Consider the following 18,478-nt stretch of genomic DNA (forward strand, 5'->3'; position numbering starts at 1 on the left):
TGCCACCATACATGGCGTGCAAGCTAGGGGGGTCCGGGGGCATGCGCCCCTGTAAAATTTTGGAAAATAAGGGTTCATTTCAAAGCTTCTGGTGACATCTAGAGCTGATTTTTACCAGTTCAGAATGTTGGGGGGAGGCTATATTTTAATTCCCACCCGAAAAAAAAGACAAACCCTCTGTCTGAAATCACTCTCTACTTACTACGTAGTGGACTATATAGTGAAGTTCGCCATTTTGTAGTGCTGTCCAATTGTATCGTGAGAATTATTACACCCTATATAGTGCACTTAAAGTATCCCACAATGCACCATGAAAAGTAGTGCACAACCGATGGTCACTAACCAAGCAGTATATCCATCATGCATTGCAGTCGTGCTGAAATAAATCAAATCAAAAGCCTCAGATTTGATTTAATAAAAGGCAGCGGCAAAGAAGAGAGAGAGGATTCAGCCTTGATTTAAAAGAACTGAAAGACGCTGCTGACACAAAGTACTTTGTATTTATTAATGTGAGAAATACGCTCAGTATAATTTGGATTTATCACAAAAATACAAGCATGTATTTTATTATTTTGAAAAACCCACCAGTCGCCTGAGCTGGCGATGTTTTAATTGTGCAACAGTAATGATATAAATCACGCCGCAACGGAGTAGTGTCGGACAGGTGAGTTCCCCCCCCCCCCCCTCCCCCCCCCCCCCCCAAATTTTACCAGAGAGCTCACTATATAGTCCTCTATAGAGTAATTCCCTATACCAGCGGTTCCCAAACTTTTTTGGCCGCGACACCCCTTCTATACTCCAACCAGGTTGACGCACCCCAGTTCCCCAGTTTCAAAAAAACACACACTTTCTTCTAAGGGAAGCATCTTTAATCGTGCTAAATGATGACAAACATCGTTTGCCACACCTGCAGGAAACCACAAAAGTGAAAAAAAACAACAAACACCAAAGCTTTCTTCCAAAGGCAGCACGTCATGCTCGAATGAGAACATCGAATCACATTAACTTATTATGCGCTCGTCGTATTTGAATTAGATAGAGTTTGATTGAAATGTAACAGTTTTAAAACGTTGCAACACGGTAAATGCGCAAATTCATTACAAAGGGAGATCACATCGAGGCATGTAGTCTACCAGCCAGATACGGGGAAAATATATGATTTTCATCCGTGTTTAAAACACTAGCAACACAACCCTGTCATTACAAGGTTATGAAAATGAATTGAGAGTGAATTTAATTTGCAAAAAAGTTAACACATAATAACAGTAAAAATAGCAATGATAATTATGAACATGTGCATTTTAAAGAGATACAACAATTAAGGAGCATATCAGGGAACAGATAAAGAAGAGGATCCATCTGATTGTGAAGTGCAGCGCTGGCGGCTCAGTCTGCAGAGAGAGAGACAGACAGATAGACGGTGGGTGGGTGAGTAGGCTATATAGGTCCTATTTTCAGTAGCAGTATATATTTTTAGCAAGATCAATGCCATTTGAGCCAAATACATACCAATATTAATGCGACGGATGGGCCTGCATCTTGGCACAGAGCTCTCTGATGTTTGGGGTAATTGAAGACAGTCTCAGCCTCAAATCTTTCTCAGCATCTCCCAGTCTTTGCCGATGTTTAGTTGCCGATCGGCATTTAGTTTTGCCGATTTCAACCAGTTGAGCATCGCGAATGAATTAATGAAGCCACAAACTACTGCAGAACTGTTATGGCGTAGAAGAAGAGTTAAAAATCGCCATTACATTTTTTATCTTGCGCACCCCCTAGTGGCAGCTCGCGCACTACCCCGGGGGTGCGCGCAACCACACTTTGGGAACCCCTGCCCTATACTATAGTGAGTAGGGAGTAGTGAATGAGTGAGACTTTGGACACAGGGAAAGTCAATACAAAGACTGCAATTTATTTCGCATCAAACAAAGTCAACAGTGATGCAACATGGCACAAGTCGTTCAAAATACTGATCGTTAAATTTTAGCAATAGTGCGGATGACTAAGGCCCTGTCCACACGGCAACGGATTCAGGTGAATCTGATAAAATTGTTTATCGTTTCGGCCTGGCGTCCACACGGCACCGGCGTTTTGGGTGCCCCACAACGATATTTTTTGAGAACGGGTTCCAGAGTGGGGAAAAATCTGGCAACGGCACCGTTGCGAAGTCGTCTGGATGAGTAGAATGGATTTGTTTACGATGACGTCACAACCACATGACTAGAACAAGCAGCACTCTCGCTGTTTTGTATGAACCACTGCATTGCGTTCACTTTTGTATACAGCTTTTCTTTTAAATAAACAAGTAACTGAACCATTTCTTTTTTTTATTGGATAAGACTGCTTTTCAAAATGTTCACACACAATAAGAAAATTAAGTTATATAAAACTATGCACACTAATAAAACTAATTTGTACACACAGAAGGCACGATTTCCTCGCGTAGTCGCAGCCATCTTCTTCTTGTTGTGTGTTTGTTCCTGTGAGTGCTTCACACCGGGTAGAAGAAGGGGTTTATGCGCATGCGTCTACTTCTATTGTTCTGGTGTCTCCGATGGGACCGTCTTACAGCGCCCCTAGAGGTGTGGCATGTGTATTACATCGTTTTCAGCAAGTGTTGCATTGCCATATGTACCTGATATTTTACTGATCCGTTGCCCATGTGGACGCGATATTTTTTTTTAATAAAATCTCGTTGCCGTTGTTGTGTGGATGTAGCCTTAATACTCGAGCTGGTCAGCAACATACAGCAAACTGGCCGTCGTGGTCTCACAACTACGGTTGGAGTTTTCCGCAGTTTTCTTTGTGGAAAAACTCTGTAATTACTGTGCTCAGCATAAATGAGTACACCCCCTTTGAAAAGTAACATTTTAAACAATATCTCAATGAACACGCACTACTACTTCTTTTGGCTGCTCCCGATTAGGGGTCGCCACAGCGGATCTTTCGTCTGCATTGCCCCCTGTCTTCCGCGTCCTTCTCTACCACACCTGCCACTTTCATGTCCTCTCTCACCACATTCATATTATCTCCTCTTTGGCCTTCCTCGTTTTCTTTTGCCTGGCAGTTCCATCCTCAACATTCTCCTTCCAACATGCTCTGCATCTCTTCTCAGGATGTACCTGTACCATCTCAGTCTCATCTCTCTTAGCTTATTTCCCAAGCTCTCCACATGTGCTGTCCCTCTGATGTGCTCGTTCCTTATCCTGTCCAACCTCGTCACTCCCATCGCAAACCTTAACATCCTCAACTTCGCCACCTCCAACTTTGCCTCCTGTCTCTTGGTTAAGGGTACGGTCTCCAATCCATACATCACAGCTGGTCTCACTACTGTCTTATACAGCTTACCTTTCACTTTTGCTGGGACTTTCGTATCACAAATGACTCCCGAAATCCTTCTCCAACTGCCCCACCCTGCCTGCACTCTCTTTCTCACCTCACTATCGCAGACCCCATTTTCCTGCACAGTTGACCCCAGGTACTTGAATTCACCAACTTTCTTTACGTCTACTCCTTGCATCTTCACAACACTCTCATCCCCATTCTCACTGATGCACATGTATTCTGTTTTGCTACGGCTCACCTTCATTCCTCTTCATTCCGATGCATCCCTCCATCTCTCCAAACCCAACTCAACCTCCTTTCTACTTTCAGCACATATCACAATGAACACAATTTCCAAAATGTTGACAAGACAAAGTTTAATATAACATCTATTTAACTTTTAACGTGAAAGTAAGGTTAATAATATAAACTTGGATTACACATTTTTTTCAGTTTTACTCAAATTAGGGTGGTGCAAAAATGAGTACACCCCACAACAAAGACTACTACATCTAGTACTTTGTATGGCCTCCATGATTTTTAATGACGGCACCAAGTCTTCTAGGCATGGAATGAACAAGTTGGCGACATTGCTTTGCAACATCAATCTTTTTCCATTCTTCAACAATGACCTCTTTTAGTGACTGGATGCTGGATGGAGAGTGATGCTCAACTTGTCTCTTCAGAATTCCCCATAGGTGTTCGAATGGGTTCAGATCAGGAGACGTACTTGGCCACTGAATCACTTTCACCCTGTTCTTCTTCAGAAATCCAACAGTGGCCTTAGATGTGTGTTTAGTCATGTTGGAAAAGTGCACGGCGGCCAAGGGCACGGAGTGATGGTAGCATCTTCTCTTTCAGTATAGAGCGATACATCTGTGAATTCATGACGCCATCAATGAAATGCAGCTCCCCGACACCAACAGCACTCATGCAGCCCCACATAAGGGCACTGCCACTACCATGTTTCACTGTAGGCACCAGGCATTTTTCTTTGTATTCCTCACCTTTGCGACGCCATACAGTTTTGAAGCCATCAGTTCCAAAAACATTTATCTTGGTCTCATCACTCCAGAGTCTAGAGTCCCAGTAGTCTTCATCTTTGTCAGTATGGGCCCTGGCAAACTCTAGGCGGGCTTTTTTGTGCCTGGGCTTTAGGAGAGGCTTCTTTCGTGGACGGCATCCGCGCATGCCATTCCTCTGCAGTGTACGCCGTATTGTGTCACGGGAAATAGTCACCCCAGTTTGGCTTTCTACTTCTTTAGATAACTGCAGTGAACTTGCGTGCCGATTTTCTTCAACCCTTCTCATCAGAAGACGCTCCTGTCGAGGTGTTAACTTCCGTGGACGACCTGGACGTCTCTGTGAGATGGTTGCAGTTCCAGCTTTCTTAAATTTTGTACCACTTTTTTGTGACAGTATTCTGACTGATAAGTAAAGCTTTGCTGATCTTCTTGTAGCCTTCACCTTTGTGGTGTAAAGAAATGATTTTCTTTGGGGAATTCTGAAGAGACAAGTTGAGCATCACTCTCCATCCAGCATCCAGTCACTAAGGCCAAGTTTACATTAGACCGTATCTGTCTCGTTTTCTTCGCGGATGCACTGTCTGTTTAGATTAAACCGCCTGGAAAAGCCGGGAAACGGGAATCCGCCAGGGTCCACGTATTCAATCTAGATCGTGTCTGGTCCGGTGCTGTGTAAACATTTGAGAATACGCGGATACGCTGTGCTGAGCTCTAGCTGGCATCGTCATTGGACAACGTCACTGTGACATCCACCTTCCTGGTTCACTGGCGTTGGTCATGTGACGCGACTGCTGAAAAACGGCGCGGACTTCCGCCTTGTATCACCTTTCATTAAAGAGTATAAAAGTATGAAAATACTGCAAATACTGATGCAAATACTGCCCATTGTGTAGTTATGATTGTCTTTAGGCTTGCCATCCTTCCACTTGCAAGTGGTAAGTGATATGCGCTGGGATCACACACACAGCGGCTCAGTCCCGAATCGTGGCTCGTGCACTTCACTCGCGCGCTCTGTGAGCTGCACAGGGCTGGAGTGCGCACCCTCCAGAGGGCACTTGCTGTTCAGGACGGAGTGATTTGGAGCGCAGGATGCCTGCGGAGCCGAGCGTATCCGTGTATTGGTGTTGCTGTGTGCACGCAAATCGTGTTTTGGTGTTGCTGTGTGCACACTAATCGTTTTAAAAACGTTAATCTGATGATCCGCTGATACAGTCTAATGTAAACATGGGCTGAAAGAGGTCATTGCTGAAGAATGGAAAAAGATTGATGTTGCAAAATGTCGCCAACTTGTTCATTCCATGCCTAGAAGACTTGGTGCTGTCATTAAAAATCATGGAGGCCATACAAAGTACTAGATGTAATAGTTTTTGTTGTGGGGTGTACTCATTTTTGCACCACCCTAATTTGAGTAAAACTGAGAAAAATGTGTAATCTAAGTTATATTATTAACCTTATTTTCACGTTATAAGTTAAACAGATGTTACATTAAACTTTGTCTTGTCAGCATTTTGGAAATTGTTTGTGTTCATTGAGACATTGTTTAAAATGTTACTTTTCAAAGGGGGTGCACTCATTTACGTTGACCACTGCAAGTTGCAACCCGTCTGTATTTTGCTCACTCGTACCTGGCTTGAAGCCTCTGCCATTTTTGCATAAGCTACCTATGAATATTAATTGCTCAATGCTCATCCAGTCAGCGCAGGATACCCTAGACACTTGGCTAATCAGCACGGAATACCCTTCACTGACATCAGCCGTGAACTTGGGTCAAGTTCAGGGCCATGAGCTTGCATGGACTGTTTTGATTGATTACCTGTTCAAAGGCTACAAAACCCATGCATGTTGATTTCTAGCTTTATACTGTAGGCCTAAATTGTAAGTGTCGCAGCGGCAGGTCACTAAGTGTATCGGTTAATAAATTGAGCATAGCGGGTCCGCTATGCTATGATGCTTTAGTAAACCATGCAGGGTTTCCCCTAAGGTTGGTGTGGAGGAACTCCAGTGTCTTGCCCTGACCCCAGCCCCACTGATCCCTTTCGTGATAATTGGAATGCCAACTGCGCCCCAGGACTAAATCTGGAACGGGCTGTTCAAAAAGCATGCTTCAGGTCTTTAGCAGACACGTTCAGTTCCAGCCGCACTTAAAAAATCTAATCTGCAGGTCTTTCCTCCCACTTCAAACATGGGGAGAACACAAACTCCATGCAGAAAGTCCCTCGTTGGCCATGAGGTTCAAACCTGGAATCTTCTTGCTGTGAGGCAACAGTGCTAACCACTGTACCACCGTGCCAGTATCATTTTGATGGTTGGTGTGTTTTGGTCGGGCACCACCACTTTGGCTTTGTTCAGACACAAAGTACGCCACCACTCTTGCCGGAGCAGTTGGGGGTTAGGTTGCTCAAGGGCACTTCAGCCAGTCCTGCTGGTCCAGGGAATTGAACCAGCAACGTTTTGGTCACAAAGCTACTTCTCTAACCATTAGGTCGTGGCTTCCCCATGGCTTTGATGGTCAGGGCTCTACAAACATTCAACCATATAGTGTGTATACAGGAGGGTAACAGTTTAAAGCAGAAAACCAATATTTTGCTGGCATGGTTTGGATCCACTTGTTTCTTTTGAGAGGGAAGTGTCACTACAAAGTTCTTCTTACTGATCATGTTTTCATGATGAAACCTTCCACATTCTGTCCTGATGTGTGTGGTGTCTCAGGTGGTGTTTACATTAGACCGTATCAGCGGATCATCAGATTAACGTTTTTAAAACGATTCGCGTGCACACAGCAATGCCAATACACGGATACGCTAATCACATGACTAATTAGACAGCACGTCACATGATCCCAGTGCATATCGGGCATGCGCAAATCACTCACCACTTGCAAGTGGAAGGATGGCAAGCGAACACCTTCTCCAGCAGATAAACACACCTGGCTGTGATGTTCATGTTCTCACTGAGTTTAAGTGCCTGAAGGAGGTAAATAAGTTGAAATTAGTGCTGTCAAAAATGTCGCGTTATTAACGCGTTAACTTGACTCAATTTTAACGGCGATAATTTTTTTATCGCGAGATTAACGCTCTGTGACATGATGCCACGCCCCGCACAGCCAGAGTCCTCTGCCCTCCCCCGAAGAGCCACAGTGCTCGGCTTAAGTTTTCAGTTTTCCCATCGGCGGCTCCAGCCCCACTTTGCAGTGGCTGTGACAAGACGTGTTATGCTCTGCAATAAAAAAAAAAACATTGGTACAACCATTTGTTCGAACTATGCCGATATTTTCGGGGGCTCCCTTATTTTCCCTTGGGGGGGTGCTTGCGCTTGTCTCAGAGCGCGGCTCTCCATCGCGCGCTCACTTCGGATATGCAAATGCTTCCCGTTACACACGATTGCTATGTCAATAAACATCATTTTGCCAATATTTTAGAGACCCCCCAACATTTCCCAAATCATGTTTTCAAGGGATCTCATGTCTGTTTCAGGGGATCTCGGATCCCCCGAGTACCCCCGTAGTTCGAACGGTGAGCAAGCCCATTCACTTTTTTATGCTGATAAGAGAATTACAATCGTTTTTCATGTGACAAAAATGTGCGATTAAATTGCGATTAATCGCGAGTTAACTATGACAGTCACGACATTAATCGCGATTAAATATTTTAATCGCTTGACAGCACTAGTTGAAATGTGTAAATAAACCTCAGTGCGGCTCAGCGCTTCCTCCTGCGCTCCAAATCACTCCGCTCTGAACAGCGAGTGCCCTCTGGAGGGTGCGCACTCTGGCCCTGCGCAGCTCACAGAGCGCGCGAGTGAAGCGCACGAGCAGTGATTCGGGACTGAGCCGCTGTGTGTCGTTTCCTGTAGTCCGCGCTGTTTTTCAGCAGTCGCGTCACATGACCAACGTGGCATGACCAACGCCCGCGAATCAGGAAGGTGGATGTCACAGTGACGTTGTCCAGTGACGACGTCAGCTAGAGCTCAGCACTGCGTTTCCTCGTTCCTCAATGTTTACACAGCACCGGATCAGATACGAACTGGGTTGAATACGTGGGCCCTGGCGGATTCAAGTTGTTCCGCCTGTGGAGTCGTTTCCCGGCGTTTTAATGTGCATGGACAGTGCATCCGCGACGAAAACGAGACGGATACGGTCTAATGTAAACACCACCTCAGGATGACTCCACTCCCATACATAGGGCTTTGATGAGGATGAAGCTTATGCAAATCATGTTCTATGGCCTTCACATTCACTAGACCATAGCTTAGTTGAACACCTATTGTAGATGATGGACCAGCATTAGACAGCACTCTCTCCACCATTATTGTCAGAATAATTGCAGGTTGTTTCTCTCCGTTATGCTTCCAGACACTTGTGAAATCTATAGATCCCTTGCGCATGACGTCAAGCACCATGTGATAATTTCTCCTGGGGGACAACCGGACACCGTCTTTCCTGTAAGCAAGGCTTAATCTATCTTAAATATGGTTCTGTTTTTGTGCTGTTTTTGGTTGTTCCAATCATTCAAATGGAGAAAAAGATAAAGGGTATTGCCATCTCCCTGGAACTTCTCCAGAAGTCTTGAACTTCTGATTGTGGCTTCGTAAATTGACTTGGACATTTCTTTCGAAAGGGAATACCTCTGATCCAGGAGGAGGAGATTTTTGTCACAGCAGTAAGAACAACCCAGTACGTCTTTTTATCTGTAACAGTCTGTGAATCCCTTTGTTTCATTCCAGCTTTGAGCCCACAATAACAATGCTTTGTGAGAACAACTCTCTCCAAGGCCTGCCATACAGTCACTCACTACGTTTACATGCACGTCCAAATCGAGCTGCTGTCGGTAATCGAGCAAAGGGTCCCAGCAGGGGTGCCAGAGAAATCCAATCCTACATGCACAAGTGAAATCGGGCTATAATGTTCAGGCTCTTCTTTGCTCAGACAGTCAGTAATGCACTTATTCTCTGTCTCCTGGCAGAAAGCTCCTTAGTTTGCTCCCCTTGTGTCTCAATCACAGCTGGTATTCTGAAGAACGACTTCTTTTCACCTTTCCCATCAGCTTTGTTGGAACACCCTAATACAGCACAAAAGTTTACCATTGTAGGTTTATGATGAATCAAGTGCCTCGTGGGTTTAAATTCCGCGCGCTGCCGTTATTTCCCCCTGATCACGAGTTTGTTGGTCTTCCAATATGGCGCAGGGTCTGTTTACTTCCGGTTTCCGGTGACGTCAGTGGGAAGGGTCTATAGACCCTTTTCAGTCACGTGACCTTCGTAAACGCGACCGCCATTTTGGACATGTAGTGGACTTCGGCTCGAATCAGTTTGAATGCGAGGAAGGCGACAAACGAAAAACGTAAAAGAAAAAGGAGCGAGATACAGAAAACACCTTCACTATCCAGCGATGTAGGGCATTTACAGGGCGAGCAGAGGGAGAGGTATTTGCAAAAATTGAGGTTAGCAGGCTTAGAGAACGACGTTTACCTGCTTCCACCAGGATTGTTCACTGACGTACGGAAGTACACGAAGCCCTCGTCTTTACCTGACTTCGGCCCACATGATCTGTATACCTATGTCGTTAAAAACCCATCGCCATACACATACACGCCAACGTCCGAGGTTCCGGAGCGCGCTCCGGCTTGCTCCAGGAGTGCTCCGGCCGAGGTTCCGGAGCGCGCTCCGGCTTTACTGGATTTACTAGTTTACTGTAATTATGATCCGGCAGCTATTTACACCGGATCCAGTGTAAATAGCTGCTGGAGCCAACGTCCGAGAATTAAGCAAGCGCGCTCTGGCTTGCTCGCCCTCAAATTAAGCAGCGCGCTCCGGCTTGCTCCCGGAGTGCTCCGGCCGAGGTTCCGGAGCTCGCTCCGGCTTGCTCGCCCTCAAATTAAGCAGCGCGGTCTGGCTTGCTCGCCCTCAAATTAAGCAGCGCGCTCCAGCTTGCTCCGGAGCAAGCCGCTTAATTTGAGGGCGAGCAAGCTGGAGCGAGCTCCGGAACCTCGGCCGGAGCACTCCGGGAGCAAGCCGGAGCGCGCTGCTTAATTCTCGGACATTGGCTCCGGCAGCTATTTACACTGGATCCGGTGTAAATAGCTGCCGGATCATAATTACAGTAAACTAGTAAACGCAGTAAAGGAAAAACTTGAGACTGAAAGGTTTTAACAGTCATCCAAATGACTGAACGTAAACATTGCTACAGTAATATACCAGCTATGATGTTGTTGACATTAGCTAGTCAACAATAGCTACTACAGAAGAACAAAGAGGTTACAATGGGTTATTTTAGCCTATTTGGTTACACACTCGCCGCCACAGAATGTTAACAGCAGTGTAATGCCTTTTCTGGCTAATTTTATTCGTCTTACCTCCAGCAAAGTGGTCACTACACAAGCGTTGGTATGCCGAGGGCTGCCAATCTGTTAATGGCCGCTATCCATCTTCTCCGTCGGGATCCGATAAAATGATAACCCTTGCCTTGTTTGTTGATGGTTACTACATCCAGGTGCACAACAATATAGTGGCATGATGGAAGGCTTGCTGAAAATAAACACTTTCTTTGCTGCCGTTCCTCAATGCTGGCTGTGGTAAACTACTGGTAGTACATGTCCAAAATGGCGGCCGCGTTTGTCGTGACGTCACGTGAAAAGGGTCCATACTGTGGGTGGTAGAAATGGGCAACTGGACTTGCTTGAAGATTCTTGAAAACGTTTCACCTCTCGTCCAAAAGGCTTCCTCAGTTCTGAACTGAGGAAGCCTTTTGGACGAGAGGTGAAACGTTTTCAAGAATCTTCAAGCAAGTCCAGTTGCCCATTTCTACCACCCACAGTTTACTATGACCTGGATGATTGAGAATCTTCACAGACATGTCTTCAGTATGTAAACAAAGTTTGCTTGTCCTCCAGGACAAAGGTTGCTAATGTGAGTGACACATCGGTGCAAGGGGTCTATTCCAAGGCACACACTCGTTGTTCTGGCGATTCGTGGTGTCCCAACAAGATGTTTTATTTCCCTTTAACTTGTCACCCAACTGTATGTTTCAGATTCCCTTATCATGGTCTACCATCATGCCAGCATGTCATCACACCTCTAGTTTCAGTCAGTTGTTTGTTGGAAATTTTGTAGGACCGATAAATCATGAGAGCATTACTTTCCTGTCACGATAGCCTGAAGTGATGATGGCGAGTTCCAATAGATGTAGCATATCACACAGTAACTCTTATCTGGGTTTCTCTTCTCTCAGTGGAGGAGGTAGCAGGCCTGCCCTCAGTGTCTTTGAAGGCTCTGGAGGGGATGGAAGGTTTGGATTTATCTGCCTCCAGTATCCGCCCCAGAGACACTGCAGCATTGACGGCCATGATGAAACTGTGCCAGGGCTGGCAGAAACCTGGGGCCGCGGTCAAAGGCAGATGCACGCTTATCTCCCGCTCTCGCCTGGAAGTGGACATCACATACCATGCAGAAGCGATCGGTATCTTTAAACAGATGCCTTCAAAAAACTATGGTGAGTGATTGCCTTTGATTGGGTTGTTGAAAACGAACCCATGCCATCTTCTGAATTCAGAAAACATTAGGGATAAGATTGCCATCAGAAATGATTCGACTTAAAAAGAGAGATTTAATGTTAACCCAGCCAAACCATGCTTTTGTTTTTTATTGAAGACATGAAAACAAGGAAATGGAGTTTCTTACTCGAGGACTACGGCAAGTTGAGTGAGTATCGGAGTTATTCAAATAACTTTTAGTTTAATAAATTAAAAAGAACAGGAATCAGATGTACACAAATGGATCACTAGGTTACATGGACCAAATAATCAAAATGTCTACTTTGTTGAACAGATTATTTAGTTTACTGGTAATGATGCTACTTAAGTTATTCCACGAAATTGAGTCGTACATGAGCTGATAGCCGATGAGGTGCGTAGCACGGAGTCGGCTATAAGCAATGTATGACGAGATTGAGTGGAATAACTGTTTTTATTCTATCTATATTCACTGGATTTTGAGAAACCTTTATACAAAACGTCCGACAAAATAATTTCCGCGTAGAATGTAAACAAACTGGCGAAATGACAGCAGCAATTTGTGAAAAATGCTGCTGCTATGATAATTCTTGAAAGATAAAAATGTTCTTACTATCATTCATTCTTTTATTCCATATTTTGTTGCCTTCAAAATTTTTTTTCTTTTTTTTGGGGGGGGGGGGGGGGGGGTTGTTTTCGAGTAGAGTTTTTATTTCGTCCTCGGTTGGTTCAGCAACACGCGCCGCCATTTTCTTCCTTTTTAGGGTTTTTTGGTGGTTGGCAAACCAACTCAACTCAAGCGTACATTACTGCCCCCAGCTGGGCTGGAGTGTGGAACAGGAGATATTGGGGGGGGGGGCTTTTATTCTTGTAAGTAAGTATCTGACTTGATGCGTTCCACCATTTTTGTTTTTCTCTACTCATGGTATATGAACCGATAGCCTAGTAGTAGAGTAGCTAATCGGAGCACGCGATTACTTATATCCAGTGAATGTGGATAGAATAACATTTGTCTGAATCGACCCTTATATTGGAGGATCTTGCATGGTGGTATGAAGATGTGATGCTTATCTTGGAGTGCGTGAAGCGGGCAAATGGGGGGGGGGGAATGTATATAATTTTTTTTTTTTTTAAACGCAAGATAAATTTCACATTTTCGTGCTACTGTGTAATGTTGTTTTATTTTATATGGACACATCCATAAAATAAAACGCAAGTTAATCAAAAGAATTTTAATTTTGAACCAGTTTGCCATTTTGATGATGTGTATCAAGTTAGCACTTGGTGACACACGTCACTCAGATCTGCAATGTATTTGGTATGAAAAATGTGAGTTTTTCAACATAAGATAAACTTCATATCTTCAAGCCGGTGTGTGATGTTCGTTTTTTTTTTTTATTAGATAGACACATTCACAAACAAAGTACCCAAATTTATCAAAACAATTAATCAATTTCCTCACAAGTTTTGGAAAATATGTCCCGGATGTAGTTCGTGTGAAAAATACAAGTGCCGTGTTTCCCAGTAAAACACTCGTGTCTATGTAATATTACTAAATTACAGTGTGCTTGAAAGTTTGTGAACCCTTTAGAATTTTCTATATTTCTGCATAAATATGACCTAAAACATCATCAGATTTTCACCCAAGTTCTAAAAGTAAATAAAGAGAACCCAGTTAAACAAATGAGACAAAAATATGATACTTGGTCATTTATTTATTGAGGAAAATGATCCAATATTACAGATCTGTGAGTGGCAAAAGTATGTGAACCTCTAGGATTAGAAGGTGAAATTAGAGTCAGGTGTTTTCAATCAATGGGATGACAATCAGGTGTGAGTGGGCACCCTGTTTTATTTAAAGAACAGGGATCTATCAAAGTCTGATCTTCACAACACATGTTTGTGGAAGTGCATCATAGCACGAACAAAGGAGATTTCTGAGGACCTCAGAAAAAGTGTTGTTGATGCTCAACAAGCTGTAAAAGGTTACAAAACCATCTCTAAAGAGTTTGGACTCCACCAATCCACAGTCAGACAGATTGTGTACAAATGGAGGAAATTCAAGACCATTGTTACCCTCCCCAGGAGTGGTCGACCAACAAAGATCACTCCAAGAGCAAGGCATATAATAGTCAGTGAGGTCACAAAGGACCCCAGGGTAACTTCTAAGCAACTGAAGGCCTTTCTCACATTGGCTAATGTTAATGTTCATGAGTCCACCATCAGGAGAACACTGAACAACAATGGTGTGCATGGCAGGGTTGCAAGGAGAAAGCCACTGCTCTCCAAAAAGAACATTGCTGCTCGTCTGCAGTTTGCTAAAGGTCATGTGGACAAGTCAGAAGGCTATTGGAAAAATGTTTTGTGGACGGATGAGACCAAAATAGAACTTTTGGTTTAAATGAGAAGCATTATGTTTGGAGAAAGGAAAACACTGCATTCCAGCATAAGAACCTTATCCTATCTGTGAAACATGGTGGTGGTACTATCATGGTTTGGGCCTGTTTTGCTGCATCTGGGCCAGGACGGCTTGCCATCATTGATGGAACAATGAATTCTGAATGAGACCAGCGAATTCTAAAGGAAAATGTCAGGACATCTGTCCATGAACTGAATCTCAAGAGAAGGTGGGTCATGCAGCAAGACAACGACCCTAAGCACACAAGTCGTTCTACCAAAGAATGGTTAAAGAAGAATAAAGTTAATCTTTTGGAATGGCCAAGTCAAAGTCCTGACCTTAATCCAATCGAAATGTTGTGGAAGGACCTGAAGCGAGCAGTTCATGTGAGGAAACCCACCAACATCCCAGAGTTGAAGCTGTTCTGTACGGAGGAATGGGCTGAAATTCTTCCAAGCCGGTGTGCAGGACTGATCAACAGTTACCGGAAACGTTTAGTTGCAGTTATTGCTGCACAGGGGGATCACATCAGATACTGAAAGCAAAGGTTCACATACTTTTGCCACTCACAGATATGTAATATTGGATCATTTTCCTCAACAAATAAATGACCAAGTATAATATTTTTGTCTCATTTGTTTAACTGGGTTCTCTCTATTTTTAGGATTTGTGTGAAAATCTGATGATGTTTTAGGTCATATTTATGCAGAAATATAGAAAATTCTAAAGGGTTCACAAACTTTCAAGCACCACTGGATGTAGCTTGTCATTTCTGCACCATATATTCACAGTGCTTGACCAATTAGCTGTTGATGCTCTTCTCTGCCCCCAGTGGAGACTCTGAAGAGCATCCCGACTGTTGAGGTCGAACCGTTACCTCGCGCTGTGCTCCAGGCCTTTTCCTCCCAGTTTGAGAAGAGCCATTCCAGAGCTCCAGAAATCCCCGAAGCCGATCTCTCGGGCATTGAACTCACTCTGACATGCAGCCTCATGCCCTTTCAGCAGGACGGTGTTAAGTAGGTGTCATACACTTCCTGCTATCTTGGCTGTAGCACTAATGCAGACAAGAGCTTTGTGTCGCTGTGGTTTTTTTTGCATTAAAATGAGGTGCACTAAGGTGCAGATGAAATTTCTGGGCTCGTGACTGACTCCATGGTCTAAAGCTCTGCCCTGCCCTGCCCTTGTGAGATTTGATTAGACTGAGGCCCTCTCCACACGGCAACGGATTCAGGTGAACCTGATAAAATTGTTTATCGTTTCGGCCTGGCGTCCACACGGCACCGGCGTTTTGGGTGCCCCAAAACGAAATCTTTTGAGAACGGGTTCCAGAGTGGAAAGATCTGGCAACGGCGCCGTTGCGAAGTCGTCTGGATGAGTAGAACGGATTTGTTTACGATGACGTCACAACCACATGTGCTTCACGCTGGGTAGAAGTGTAACGAACTCGATGCGAGTTGTCAACAAATCCTATAACTTGGTTCATGAAACGCGCTTACAAAATATTTTCACTGTGAATATTTATTGTGTAATGGTGCAAAGTGAGAGAGAGAGAGAGAGAGAGAGAGAGAGAGAGAGAATAGCTCTTAGGGCAGAGTCAATCCCGCCAGCAAAAATAGGGAAAAAAAGGAGCGATCTCACCTTTTCAGATGTTGGTTTAAGTCCTACAATACATTCCTCAAAAAGGCGTAGAAGAACAAATTAATCCATCAACGTGTAGCATTCAATTTTTTCCGGACCATTAAAGACGCCGCCTTCCGCGTAGAATCATACGTCATCCTCGCCGCCATATTGGATGGGGCAAAGCGGAGAATAAAGATGCCTCATTCATGTGCTGCGTTTAACTGTACCAACAGGTTTGCCGTCCAAACGAGATCACATGGGATTACCTTTCACAGGTGAGACTGGAAAAATACTTTTCATTGTATTTGGTCATTATAATGTAACTTTACGAACAGATTTTTCTGACTTTGTGGCTAATATGAAGTCTCGCGCATAATAGTTTATGCACATGCGTCCTTACTTCTTCTATTGTTCTGGTGTCTCTGATGGGACCGTCTTACAGCGCACCTAGAGGTGTGGCATGTGTATTGCATCATTTTCAGCAAGCGTTGCGTTGCCATATGTACCTGATATTTTACTGATCGTTGCCCATTTGGACGCGATATATATATATATTTTTTTTTTAAATCTCGTTGCCATTGTCGTGTGGATGTAGCCTGAATTGAATGTGGTTACAGGAAGGCTACGGTAACGCACACAACTACTCATTACAACCATGATGAGCAGAAAAGCATCTCCGATCACTTGGAACCTTGAGGCAAATGGGCGAGTGTAGCAGTAATGTCTGCTTGAACTAGTCTGGCCATTCTCTTCTCACCTGTCTTTTTTTGAACTCCTTTAGATTTTTGTGGATGAAAGTTTCAGGAGATCGACATTTTCTGGAAGAAAATCATCTAGGCTTTGTGACAACAGCAGCCATGCTTCGGTCAAAGAGATCACGCTTTTCCCCACATTGTGTACAGACTAATTGAAGCTCTTGACCTGTACCTGTATGGCACTGATTGGATATTTGCACGAATGTGCAGGTGTAAAGTGCATTTTAAAGGAGAACTGAAGTCATTTTTAAACTTGCTTTATTTCTTAATTAACGTGTTATTCAATTACGTTTTCGGTTTTAGTAACCTTATATTGTGACTCATATTGGCAACTAATTGCAATTAAATATTATACTTATCGGCCGATTCGGTTTTTAGCCGTGTTTGAATTTAGTTCGTTTGGTCCGTGGCAGGCGTCGCTTATCCGCACGATCTTCGCGAGACTTGTGCGAGACTTCGAAATGTGAAGTGTCAGCCAGGTGTCAGTGCCGGCATTTTGAAAACTGTTTTCCAAACGCAATATTGCACAAAAACGAGTTTAAATGACGATTACTGCCTACAAACTTTCCTGATTGCTATCAAAACAAAAAAACTTCCGGCTTAATTACGTCAGCATTCGAAAGAGGGCGCGTGCGGCTTTTGACAACGTTGGCAGATGTTGGTCACTTTGATTTCCGCTGTACGTTTTACTTCCATCCTACGATGTCTTGCACAGGTCTCAACGAATCTCGTTTACGGCCATCGCTTTGACATATGGACTGATATATTACAGAGCATATTTCAAACACTCGTAATTTGCTATAGCGGCGACAAAATAGCGATCAAAAATTTATTCCTATGTTTAATAAAATGAGAGAAGTAGAATTTCGATGATAAAAAAATTTGCCTTCAGTTCTCCTTTAATTCTTATTAAAGTTTATTAGTCATGAAAGTGTTCTGGATTTTCCCGGAATTCCGGATTTTTAGATTTTCATGAAAATTCCTCCGAATTTTTTCCGCTAATGACGAAATACCCGGAAATCCGGATATTTGACAAAACTCTTAAATCTCCAGTTTTCCGAATGGAGAAATGTATTTTTCAGATTTTTCGCGTTCCTAGACGCGGCGTAATACTTCGCATCGTCCTTGCATGGGCGCGGTCCTTAAATAGCCCAGACATAGTTCATTGATTAAAGACAGGTGTTCTTTGTTAACGGCGCACGTGCCGGAGCTTGTTAAGGCCAATTTATGCTGACAACGCAGCCCTTGCAGATGGCGTCGCAGATGGCGTCTGTGTAGCCCCCCCCCCCCTTCGCAGACTCTCTGCGCGCACCTCCCAAAAATTGTGACCACCGCAGAAGCATCGCAGACAAGAGGGCTGTGATTGGTCCACTCTACATCCGCTGTACACGCACTTCCGCTTCCCTACTTTCCCGGTTTGTTTTGTTTTCACTACCGCCATTTTTAAAAACATGAGCGAAGATGGAGCAGCACGAAGAGCGGTTGATCGAGGAAGTGAGGAAGTACGTACATCTATACGACTCCAGTTCTAGTCATTATAAGTAACCGGAGGATAAACACTCCACTAACCACGCCCACCAACTACTCCTAGCGATTTCGCGACTTTGCGCCCCCTTGCGTTGTGGCGGTGAATAACATCACGCACGCCTATTACTCCCCGCTCAACGATAAATTACAACTGGTCTGCGAAAAGCTATCTGCGAAAGCCTTGTCGCAAGAGCATGCAGAGGCCCTGAGGCGCATGTGCCCAAGGCGTGCCTTCAGGTGCACGTGCTAAGGCGCGCAGGACTGACACCGTTCTGCGCAAGCGCAACACAATCGCACTAGAAAGCATGTTCAAGCTGCCAGTGTAGC

The 18,478-nt window shown here is 44.2% G+C and overlaps 1 protein-coding gene across 3 annotated transcripts in view; it reads left to right on the forward strand.

Annotated features, from left to right (window-relative positions):
• smarcal1 (SWI/SNF related, matrix associated, actin dependent regulator of chromatin, subfamily a-like 1) overlaps positions 1–18,478 on the forward strand; it is a 93,998-nt gene that overhangs the window by 24,040 nt on the left and 51,480 nt on the right. For all 3 annotated transcript variants that reach the window (XM_060930335.1, XM_060930336.1, XM_060930337.1), the window contains exons 4-6: positions 11,572–11,832; positions 11,991–12,041; positions 15,082–15,265. In XM_060930335.1, coding sequence (XP_060786318.1) covers positions 11,572–11,832; positions 11,991–12,041; positions 15,082–15,265 — 496 coding nt within the window. The remainder of the gene's footprint in view (positions 1–11,571; positions 11,833–11,990; positions 12,042–15,081; positions 15,266–18,478) is intronic.

This window comes from Neoarius graeffei, chromosome 9 (genome assembly GCF_027579695.1).
Source record: "Neoarius graeffei isolate fNeoGra1 chromosome 9, fNeoGra1.pri, whole genome shotgun sequence".
Classification (NCBI taxonomy): domain Eukaryota; kingdom Metazoa; phylum Chordata; class Actinopteri; order Siluriformes; family Ariidae; genus Neoarius; species Neoarius graeffei.